This window comes from Onthophagus taurus, chromosome 11, assembly GCF_036711975.1.
Source record: "Onthophagus taurus isolate NC chromosome 11, IU_Otau_3.0, whole genome shotgun sequence".
In the NCBI taxonomy this organism is placed as follows: Eukaryota; Metazoa; Arthropoda; class Insecta; order Coleoptera; family Scarabaeidae; genus Onthophagus; species Onthophagus taurus.
In genome coordinates, this window is record NC_091976.1 from 25,357,847 (window position 1) to 25,369,243 (window position 11,397).

At 28.6% G+C, this 11,397-nt stretch overlaps 3 protein-coding genes across 5 annotated transcripts in view; all 3 read right to left on the reverse strand.

The window, feature by feature from the left end:
- LOC111413293 (Transient receptor potential cation channel gamma) overlaps window positions 1-11,397 on the reverse strand; it is a 116,362-nt gene that overhangs the window by 21,790 nt on the left and 83,175 nt on the right. The gene's annotated exons all lie outside the window — the stretch shown is intronic.
- Window positions 773-8,503, reverse strand: LOC111413299 (sphingomyelin phosphodiesterase-like). The gene is made up of 6 exons (XM_023044216.2): window positions 8,257-8,503; window positions 8,019-8,206; window positions 2,248-2,382; window positions 1,959-2,192; window positions 1,733-1,908; window positions 773-1,680 (listed from the first exon to the last, which is right to left on the reverse strand). The coding sequence occupies exons 1-6, from the start codon at window positions 8,303-8,305 to the stop codon at window positions 822-824; spliced, it is 1,641 nt and encodes a 546-aa protein (XP_022899984.2). The 5' UTR covers window positions 8,306-8,503; the 3' UTR covers window positions 773-821.
- LOC111413297 (sphingomyelin phosphodiesterase-like) lies at window positions 8,741-10,792 on the reverse strand. The gene is made up of 4 exons (XM_023044213.2): window positions 10,690-10,792; window positions 9,948-10,630; window positions 9,719-9,894; window positions 8,741-9,662 (listed from the first exon to the last, which is right to left on the reverse strand). Exons 1-4 carry the CDS (start codon window positions 10,748-10,750, stop codon window positions 8,789-8,791), a joined length of 1,794 nt encoding a protein of 597 aa, XP_022899981.2. The 5' UTR covers window positions 10,751-10,792; the 3' UTR covers window positions 8,741-8,788.

Sequence of the window (11,397 nt, forward strand, 5' to 3'; positions counted from 1 at the left end):
TGTACAACTGAACTCCTCACTGAAGAGATGACTTATCTTTGAAAGAGACGAAGCAAAAGCAATATTCGTTCCTTTGACTTTGTAAAGACACCTTTCAGCAAATAGGTGTTAACTACACTTTGCTGAAAGACGTCTTAATCTAGTAACATCCCTGATTAACCATTGGCTATATTTAAAAGACACTTGAAATATTTAATTCCTTCCTTAACGAGTACAATATTGATTTAATATAGTTTTTCATTAATTTATTTATTTATTTAGTGTTAATCTTATGGTGTTTGGGTTATATATACAAAGTTAACGAAAATTTCTGGCATAAAATGTTCCAATCAGTTCATATTATACTGATTTATGAGAAATAAAACTTGATTGTTAATCTCATTTAATGTGATATTTGTAAGTATCTCGAGAAACGACATTTTTATTATTGAAATGTGTATCGATTTCAATTGTAAAACGAGAACATTAAACCCGCATAATAATTATTATTGATTGGAAGAGTTTCAGGTGCAAATTTCATTCGCAAAACAAAGAGATGTCGAGGGTTTATGGAACAATAACCGATTTTAACGACACGCGGTAAGCTGCGAAGCATCTATAATCGTAAATCTCTCGCGAAATCCTATTGTAAAGTCTTTGTGTCCGGTCGCGCGAAGCGTCGTATCGATTCTTTTGCAAAATTTATTGGAGTTACCCCCTTTTGTGCGGCTTTCAACGCGATTGGAGTACTCTTAACGCTTTACTTTTGATTGATTTTAATAAAATGGAAAAATAAAAAATTAATTTTATTTTAAAGTATAAAAATCGTATAAATATTTAATCTAAAAACAATTTTCTAAATTTTCTTTCGATTCACTGGAATATAACCCACACCAAATGCTTTTTAAACAATTATTATTACAATAATTTCCAGGCGCTTCTCTTACACTATAACGAAAATTCATTTCTTGCATACCCACATCATCTTTCATTTTTAATAAAACATTTTCGATTATTTCCGGGGCTAACTTTTCAACACCATAAGCTTTTCTAAACGAATATAGCTCGTACCATTTTGGTTCCTCTTCGTATAAATTAGCCTCGGTTAAATTAAAAGTAAACTGAGTATAATCGATTGTGTTAAAATTCTTCGCATCAATATCGAAAACTCTGTAACTTGGATTAACAAATTTATCTTCGTGATAAGTTGTTAAACTTCCCCCATTCCAAGCTAAAACTGTGGGTTCGTAAGGAAATTCTTTTGCATGGTAAAGAATAAATTCATCTAAATGAGTGTGTCCGTTGAAAATTCCTCGAATAACGTGCCTAAATCGGTCTAAGATTTTTCGAAATTCTCGACTCCATACTTTTTCTACCTCTCTGCCGTTTGATGGAACATGAGAAATTATGTGAACTACTTCGTTATTTCGTTCTGCTTCAGTTAAAACATCAACCATCCATTGTAGTTGTCCATATGGGTCAATGTTATCAATTAAAAATAACCACCAATTAAAGATTTGAGCTACGTTGCTGTTTAAAGCGATTATTCTGAAACCGGGTTCGACTAAAACGGTGTAAAATCCACCTCTTTTGATAGTTTCCTTCGTTTCATTTGGGAGCCAATAACTCCAAAGTTCTGCGATTTCTTCGTAAAGCCATTGAGTTGATAATACTTCGTCTGTGTAATTAATTGGAGAAAATCTAAAAAAAATGATTATTATAAAGAATTTTGTGATTAAAATGTATTTGTTACAAATTAACTGGATGAGTTTCGTGGTTTCCTAAAACTGGGAAAATAGTTTTCCCCGGAAATTTTTCTCTAAGCTCTTTATAAACGTGGCGAATTATTTTTAAGTTATGTTTTTTGTTGGTATCCCAAATTCGATGACTAACAATATCACCGGTGAAATAAATATATTTAACATTATTCTAAAACAAAAATAATACAATATTATTCTTTTATTATATTTTTTTATTACGTGTTTTTCATTGATATGTTTTAAACTAGCTTCGACAAATCTCCCCGGACTATCACACCATCCATAGCTGCCCCAATAACCAGCAGATGTCGATTCAGCATTTATCTTAAATAAACTATCTTCTTGGCAACATAGAAACTTTTGGCACTTCACCGGACTTCCGGTTAAGTATTTATCATCGTAATGAATATCGCTAATATGTAAAATTTCGAAGGAATTCCCCGAAAACGTCCACTACAAACTCAAAACATAATTTACAACAAACAAAAATAAATAAAAAAAAGCTTACTTTGTTATCAACCTCGTAATATTTCGGCGGAATTTTTACCTCCCAATCTGAAACTATGTTGCATCTATGAAGCAATTGACACATTTTCGATGGGGATATGTTAGGATTTTTTTTGATAATGTGATGAATGATTTTCTAAAATCAAATTGAACCAACAATTAGTTGTTTTCGAGTAAATTAAGCTTTGAAACTAATTTTGTAAATACGTAGGTGTGGTCTCTTTTGTAATGGTCATTTACAAATTTAACCGTGACCGGATGTTGTAAAAAATTACTGTAAATAGTGACAATTCAATTGTTTTAATGGACAAAGTTTGGCGCAAACAGGAAGCCACATTATTCTAGATCTCTTTTGTTGTGGAAATTAACATCGAATGTACTCAATAAATTGTTGTAATTACTGGGATTTAGGATGTTTTAATGAATACAGAGTGATTTAAATAAATTTTATTGATATTTTTTTCAAAAAATCATTAAAAATTGACTTCTTGAGATATCATCATTAAATTATCATCGATTGTAAAATAAAATGTAACCTTTATAATGAAAAAGACCGCGTTTGAAAATATCTTTTAGCTCCGGAGAAAAAATATTTTAAACACAACAATGTTTATCTTCGTTTTTAGGGAAGATAATTTGTTGCAGTTTTTACAAAAAATCGCGAAAAATCCAATTTTTAATGAATCGACTCGAAACTATCACCAATTATTAAGGAAAGTATAAGCTTTTCAATGAACAAGACCGCTTTTCAAAATATCTTCTAATTCTTGAGAAAAAAAATTTCAAACACAATAATGTTTATGTTCATTTTTAAACGAAGAGAATTTGTTGCGGTTTTTTCAAAAAATCGTGAAAAATCTAATTTTTAATAAATCGACTCGAAACTAGCAGCAATTATTAAGGAAAGTATAAGCTTTTCAATGAAAAAGACAGTGTTTAAAAATATCTTTTAGTTCTGGAGATAAAAGTTTTTAAAATCGATGAAAAATTTTTCACTTTTTATGATTAACAATTCGTTTCAATCTTTTTCAAAAAATCATTAATAATCGACTTCTTGAGATATCATCATTAAATTATCATCGATTATAAAAGAAAGTGTAATCTTTACAATAAAAAAGACCGAGTTTAAAAATATCTTTTAGTTCTTGAGATAAAAATTTTTAAATTCAATCGAAAATTTTCTCACTTTTTATGTTCAACAATTCGTTTCAATCTTTTTCAAAAAATCATAAAAAATCGATTTCTTGAGATATCTTCATGAAATTATCATCACTTATAAAGGAAAGTGCAACCTTTACAATGAAAAAGACCGATTTTAAAAATATCTTTTAGTTCTTGAGATAAAAATTTTTAAATTCGATCGAAAATGTTCTCATTTTTTATGTTCAACAATTTGTGTCGATCTTTTTCAAAAAATCATAAAAAATCGACTTCTTGAGATATCATCATTAAATTATCATCGTTTATAAAGGAAAGTGCAACCTTTACAATGAAAAAGACCGATTTTAAAAATATCTTTTAGTTCTTGAGATAAAAATTTTTAAATTCGATCAGAAATTTTCTCACTTTTCATGATTAACAATTTATGTCGATCTATTTCAAAATATCATAAAAAATCGACTTCTTGAGATATCATTATTAAATTATCAGCATTTATAAAGGAAAGTGTAACCTTTACAATGAAAAAGACCACGTTTACAAATATCTTTTAGTTCTTGAGATAAAAATTTATAAATTCGATTAAAAATTTTTTCACGTTTTATGATTAACAATTCGTTTCAATCTTTTTCAAAAAATCATAAAAAATCGATTTCTTGATATATCATCATGAAATTATCATCGTTTATAAAAGAAAGTGTAATCTTTACAATAAAAAAGACCGAGTTTAAAAATATATTTTAGTTCTCGAGATAAAAATGTTTAAATTCAATCGAAAATGTTCTCACTTTTTATATTCAACAATTTGTGTCGATCTTTTTCAAAAAATCATAAAAAATCGACTTCTTGAGATATCATCATTAACTTATTATCGTTTATAAAGGAAAGTGCAACCTTTACAATGAAAAAGACCGATTTTAAAAATATCTTTTAGTTCTTGAGATACAAATTCTTAAATTCGATCAAAAATTTTCTCACTTTTTATGATTAACAATTTGTGTCGATCTTTTTCAAAAAAATCATAAAAAAACGACTTCTTGAGATATCATCATTAAATTATCACCATTTATAAAGGAAAGTGTAACCTTTGCAATGAAAAAGACCACATTTAAAAATATCTTTTAGTTCTTGAGATAAAAATGTTTAAATTCGATCAAATTTTTTTTCACTTTTTATGATTAACTATTTGTATCGATCTTTATCAGAAATCATAAAAAATCTACTTCTTGAGATATCTTCATGAAATTATCATCACTTATAAAGGAAAGTGCAACCTTTACAATGAAAAATACCGATTTTAAAAATATCTTTTAGTTCTTGAGATAAACATTTTTAAATTCGATCAAACATTTTCTCACTTTTTATGATTAACAATTAGTGTCGATCTTTTTTAAAAAAATCATAAAAAATCGACTTCTTGAGATATCATCATTAAATTATCACCATTTATAAAGGAAAGTGTAACCTTTACAATAAAAAAGACCACGTTCAAAAATATCTTTTAGTTCATGAGATAAAAATGTTTAAATTCGATCAAATTTTTTTTCACTTTTTATGACTAACAATTTGTATCGATCTTTATCATAAATCATAAAAAAATCTACTTCTTGAGATATCATCATGAAATTATCATCACTTATAAAGGAAAGTGCAACCTTTACAATGAAAAAGACCGATTTTAAAAATATCTTTTAGTTCTTGAGATAAAAATTTTTAAATTCGATCAGAAATTTTCTCACTTTTTATGATTAACAATTAGTGTCGATCTTTTTCAAAAAAATCATAAAAAATCGACTTCTTGAGATATCATCATTAAATTATCACCATTTATAAAGGAAAGTGTAACCTTTACAATAAAAAAGACCACGTTTAAAAATATCTTTTAGTTCTTGAGATAAAAATGTGAAAATTCGATAAAATTTTTTTTCACTTTTTATGATTAACAATTTGTATCGATCTTTATCAGAAATCATAAAAAATCTACTTCTTGAGATATCATCATGAAATTATCATCGTTTATAAAGGAAAGTGCAACCTTTACAATGAAAAAGACCGATTTTAAAAATATCTTTTAGTTCTTGAGATAAAAATTTTTAAATTCGATCAGAAATTTTCTCACTTTTTATGATTAACAATTAGTGTCGATCTTTTTCAAAAAAATCATAAAAAATCGACTTCTTGACATATCATCATTAAATTATCCCCATTTATAAACGAAAGTGTAACCTTTACAATAAAAAAGACCACGTTTAAAAATATCTTTTAGTTCTTGAGATAAAAATGTTTAAATTCGATAAATTTTTTTTTCACTTTTTATGATTAACAATTTGTATCGATCTTTATCAGAAATCATAAAAAATCTACTTCTTGAGATATCATCATGAAATTATCATCGTTTATAAAGGAAAGTGCAACCTTTACAATGAAAAAGACCGATTTTAAAAATATCTTTTAGTTCTTGAGATAAAAATTTTTAAATTCGATCAGAAATTTTCTCACTTTTTATGATTAACAATTAGTGTCGATCTTTTTCAAAAAAATCATAAAAAATCGACTTCTTGACATATCATCATTAAATTATCCCCATTTATAAACGAAAGTGTAACCTTTACAATAAAAAAGACCACGTTTAAAAATATCTTTTAGTTCTTGAGATAAAAATGTTTAAATTCGATCAAATTTTTTTTCACTTTTTATGATTAACAATTTGTATCGATCTTTATCAGAAATCATAAAAAATCTACTTCTTGAGATATCATCATGAAATTATCATCACTTATAAAGGAAAGTGCAACCTTTACAATGAAAAAGACCGATTTTAAAAATATCTTTTACTTCTTGAGATAAAAATTTTTAAATTCGATCAAAAATTTTCTCACTTTTTATGATTAACAATTAGTGTCGATCTTTTTTAAAAAAAATCATAAAAAATCGACTTCTTGAGATATCATCATTAAATTATCACCATTTATAAAGGAAAGTGTAACCTTTACAATGAAAAAGACCACGTTTAAAAATATCTTTTAGTTCTTGAGATAAAAATGTTTAAATTCGATCAAATTTTTTTCACTTTTTATGATTAACAATTTGTATCGATCTTTATCAGAAATCATAAAAAAATCTACTTCTTGAGATATCATCATGAAATTATCATCACTTATAAAGGAAAGTGCAACCTTTACAATGAAAAAGACCGATTTTAAAAATATCTTTTAGTTCATGAGATAAAAATTATTAAATTCGATCAGAAATTTTCTCACTTTTTATGATTAACAATTTATGTCGATCTATTTCAAAATATCATAAAAAATCGACTTCTTGAGATATCATCATTAAATTATCAACATCTATAAAGGAAAGTGTAACCTTTACAATGAAAAAGACTACGTTTAAAAATATCTTTTAGTTCTTGAGATAAAAATGTTTAAATTCGATCAAATTTTTTTTCACTTTTTATGATTAACAATTTGTATCGATCTTTATCAGTAATCATAAAAAATCTACTTCTTGAGATATCATCATGAAATTATCATCACTTATAAAGGAAAGTGCAATCTTTACAATGAAAAAGACCGATTTTAAAAATATCTTTTAGTTCTTGAGATAAAAATTTGTAAATTCGATCGAAAATGTTCTCATTTTTTATGTTCAACAATTTGTGTCGATCTTTTTCAAAAAATCATAAAAAATCGACTTCTTGAGATATCATCATTAAATTATCACAATTTATAAAGGAAAGTGTAACGTTTACAATGAAAAAGGCCACGTTTAAAAATATCTTTTAGTTCTTGAGATAAAAATGTTTAAATTCGATCAAATTTTTTTTCACTTTTGATGATTAACAATTTATATCGATCTTTATCAGAAATCATAAAAAATCTACTTCTTGAGATATCATCATGAAATTATCATCACTTATAAAGGAAAGTGCAACCTTTACAACGAAAAAGACCGAATTTAAAAATATCTTTTAGGTCTTGAGATAAAAATTTTTAAATTCGATCGAAAATTTTCCCACCTTTTATGATTAACAATATGTGATAATCGTTATCAAGAAATCGACTACTTGAGATATCATCATTAAATTCTCACCATTTATAAAGGAAAGTGTAACCTTTACAATGAAAAAGCTTTTAAATATATCTTGTAGTTCTTAAGATAAACTCAAGGTAGTAAGTAGAAGGATTCAGGTAGTAATTTCTTATTGTTTTTTATGCATTCTTAAAGAGATCATTCACTTTTCAGCTGAGTAATAATGAATCACTCCTTATTTATTCCATTGTTGTTAAAATCGATAATAAATAAACTAATAATAATAATGGTTTAAAATTGAATGGTTTAAAATAAAATTTAAATGTTGTAACACTTTCACTACACAAAATTTGATGCTACTTTCTATCTAAGTTACGGTAACATTTCAAAAAGCGCTTCCTTGCTGTAAAGAGAAAGCGATTCACTAAAAATAACAACACATTTTGTTTTGAATCAATCGATTTAAATTAAATTAATAAATGAATTGTTTGTTCCACCTTTAAGATATTAACAAACCAAAAATGAAACTTATTTATAGAGCGTAAACACTCCATTCACGTATCGAACATCATTTTCACTTACAGCCTGTTCTTTAATGGTATCCTCGCAAACTTTAATATCATTTTGAAAGGCGGCGCAAACAAATTTAGATAAATAAGTTATTTGATCCGAGGATAAACCAAAATAATTAATAAGTACGGAAAGAACGTTCGATCCGGCTCTGCATCCATAACAAACCGGCTGTTCACTTCTTTTTAATCTACTTCTCCCTAAAAGATTGAATTAAAAAGGATTAACTCTCACTTTTCACTTCTCTCACCATCAACACTAAAAAAACACAACCATAAAAGAATGCCGTATAACCACATCGTGCGACCGCCGAAGATCAAGTGAAACCGCAAACAACGAACGCACCTGAACTTGGACGAAAAATAAAAGCGAATTACTCTAATAATAAAGACTTTTATTATTAGATTTTGGACGGTGGTCAAAATGCAAAGGATGGTGTGACAAATCGAAATCTGAACTAAGGTTGTTTCTAACGAATGATTTTCTATTTACTATTCGGTGTGTTGTGAGATTGTGGACGAGGTCGTTGTTGAAAGTTTAATGGGTTTTTATTTATCGTGTAACTTATATCGCAACAATTAACAATTTGCGTTTTAAGTTACCTTTGATATGATAAACTTTGTTTACAAATTCTTCGAAATGCACTAATTAGATGATTAATATAACAAATCAAGTCTTTGTAATATCTTTGTCCTAAATGTTATGTAAATAAGTTTAAAAATAAATACCCCACGTTAATTGAAGGTCAATTTTATTTCATTACAACATATTCAAATTAAATCTTACCAACCGGCTACAACCTCATCACATTGAGTTGTATCGCCGTAAGAACTACTTAAGAAATCGCAAATATTTTGTTGTTGGCAGCTATCAGAACATCCACTTTGTAAAGCGGTATCAGCCATACGTGATCTATAATGCCAATATTTCTCGCTTAAAGTTTTGTCTTCAACCATGCGGAACGCCAAATCTCTAAGATCTGAAGGAGACGCGCCAGTTAAGCCGTAAGCATCCTTGAATGAGTATAATTTAAACCAATTCGGCCTTTGATCTGGGGTTAAATTAGCCTCTGTCATGTTGTAACTCCAACAATCATAATCGTGAACTTCATAATTCTCTTGATCTACATAGTAGATTTTATAATTAAGATTTTTATTGCTAAAGGTAGTAACACTTCCTCCATTATAAGCAACATTAATAGCTTTACTTGGTTCTTCGGAGCTATGATAAACGATAAATTCATCGGTGTGGGTGTGACCGTTAAATGCAGCAGCAACTGTTCCAGCAAATCGTTCCAAAATCTTACGATATTGCTCACTCCAAATTTTGTAACAAGTGTCATCGCTGGATGGAACGTGCGAAATGATATGAACAATTTCTCCGTCTTGTTCAGCTTGGTATAAAGTATCAGCCAACCATTGAAGTTGTCCAAAAGGATCGACATCATCGTATAATAACCACCAATTAAATGTGTACGCAACGTTGCTGTTTAATGCAATTAACCTGAATCCAGGGCGGATCAAAACGGTGTAAAAACCACCTTTTCTGATTGTTTCTTCGGTTCCTTCACCGAGAATTGGGCCCCAAAGATCAGCGGCGAGATCAAATAACCAAGCGGTTGAAAATTCTGGGTCTTCAATTTCAGATGGGGCAAAGCTAAATGAAATAAATGTATTAATGATATATTAAAGTGGAAAAAAATAAGATCTTACATGTTTAATGGATGTGGTTCATGATTTCCTAAAATTGGAAAAACTGGAGAATTTGGGAATTTCTCCAAAAGTGTGTTGTATAATAATTTAATATCTTCAGTATTTCCTATAATTGATGTGTCCCAAACGCGGTGGCTAATTGTGTCACCAGTGTAATAAACATAATCGATGTCAGTCTAAAAAATTATTAAGATTAATTTAAAAAAAAATAAAAAATTAGTAATATTACATGAGTCTCTGTAATATGATCTAAAGCATCTTCAACGGCGTACCATGGTGTATCACATTTTCTGTAATCGCCCCAATACCCAGCCCCATCCTCAACATTAACTGCTTCTCCAGAATCTGATTGGCAGCAAAGTGGGGCAGCGCAAGTAGCCAAACTTCCCGGGGTGTACATTGGATCATAATGGAAATCGGTTACATGCAAAACTTTCAAAGGAACACCATCGGTTACTACACCCTTTTCGTATTCTTGCGAACCCGGTGCAATATCAACGGACCAATCCCCAACTTCCCCACCGCATCCATAACTTTGAGCAACAATCCCACAAATTTTACTCGGTTTAATATCTGGACGTTGTCCAATAATATACATAATAATCCCAACGTTTAAATTAACAGCACCGCGACACACCGGTTCTGGTTCAATATTTAATTCAACGCAAAGATTAATAACCAACTCGCTAAGATCTTCGGCGGTTAATCCATTTTGGATTTCGGTTAAAACTTGGTCTATGACGCCATCGCATGCTTCGCAAATAACGGCGGAATCGATGTATTGTTCAGCATCGGTCCTAAATGAATGTTTTAAATTCACGGTACGCATAAACGATTCGAATTGCGTTGAGAATTTTTTGCCGTTTTTAAAGTATTCATTAATACCAGATCTGAATTCGTTTGCAATGTGTCCTTAATAAAAAAAAATAAAAAATTAATTTTAATAATAAAATAGGAAAATAAAAATTTACCTGCTGATACATGTTGTGCAAAAATTGCCAATATGGCAACTATCACAAATTTCGACCACATCTTAATTAAATCTAACCGTTTAAAATTAACAATTCGATTTATATACTAACAATTTTTTTTTAATAGTTGCGCATTCATTTATTACAAACCACTTGAGATACAAAGGCTTTTTTAAATTAATCCTGTTGCAAATAGATGATAAAGATTAAGAATTGTAATTTCGATATAATCGATAATTCTGTAATCCTCTACACGTGGTCCATCCATTTCTCTTTGTATTTTTTGATTTTATCGTTAAATGCAAAAATTTCTAATTCATCTTTAATATCTTCATTTCTGATATGATCCAATCTGTTACAGCTCTTAGAAACTTCTTTTCTTTTGGATGACAGAACACAAAAATTGGCACTGCAGTATAAACTAAGATGAAGAGGTTCAGTGGGACGCTCGAGAAAGAGGTGGTCTGAAGGATTTAGTTCTAAACCTAAATAAATAATTTGATTCGTCCTTAAATCAAGGATATTAAAAAAATGATACCATCAAAAACATCGTGGCCTCTTCATGATGTTCATTAAAAACAATCAAAACAAAAAAAATAATGATAACATTGTTTTATATAAAAATTTTCAAGTGCATTTCGTTTCCACGTACTTCAAATAAGATAACAACAAAAAAAAATAAACACTTCTATTTCAAAAAGATGAATT

What these genes read in the sequence shown, in the direction of transcription:
- LOC111413299 (XM_023044216.2), bottom strand. Translation starts at nt 8,305, where the DNA reads ATGTGGTTATACGGCATTCTTTTATGGTTGTGTTTTTTTAGTGTTGAT. An exon ending in ATTACGAGGTTGATAACAAA is followed by an intron (nt 2,193 to 2,247) that starts GTAAGCTTTTTT and finishes TTGAGTTTGTAG; the next exon opens with TGGACGTTTTCGGGGAATTC. An exon ending in GAAACTCATCCAGTTAATTT is followed by an intron (nt 1,681 to 1,732) that starts GTAACAAATACA and finishes CATTTTTTTTAG; the next exon opens with ATTTTCTCCAATTAATTACA.
- LOC111413297 (XM_023044213.2), bottom strand. Translation starts at nt 10,750, where the DNA reads ATGTGGTCGAAATTTGTGATAGTTGCCATATTGGCAATTTTTGCACAA. An exon ending in TGCACAACATGTATCAGCAG is followed by an intron (nt 10,631 to 10,689) that starts GTAAATTTTTAT and finishes TTTTTTATTAAG; the next exon opens with GACACATTGCAAACGAATTC. An exon ending in GAACCACATCCATTAAACAT is followed by an intron (nt 9,663 to 9,718) that starts GTAAGATCTTAT and finishes TATTTCATTTAG; the next exon opens with CTTTGCCCCATCTGAAATTG.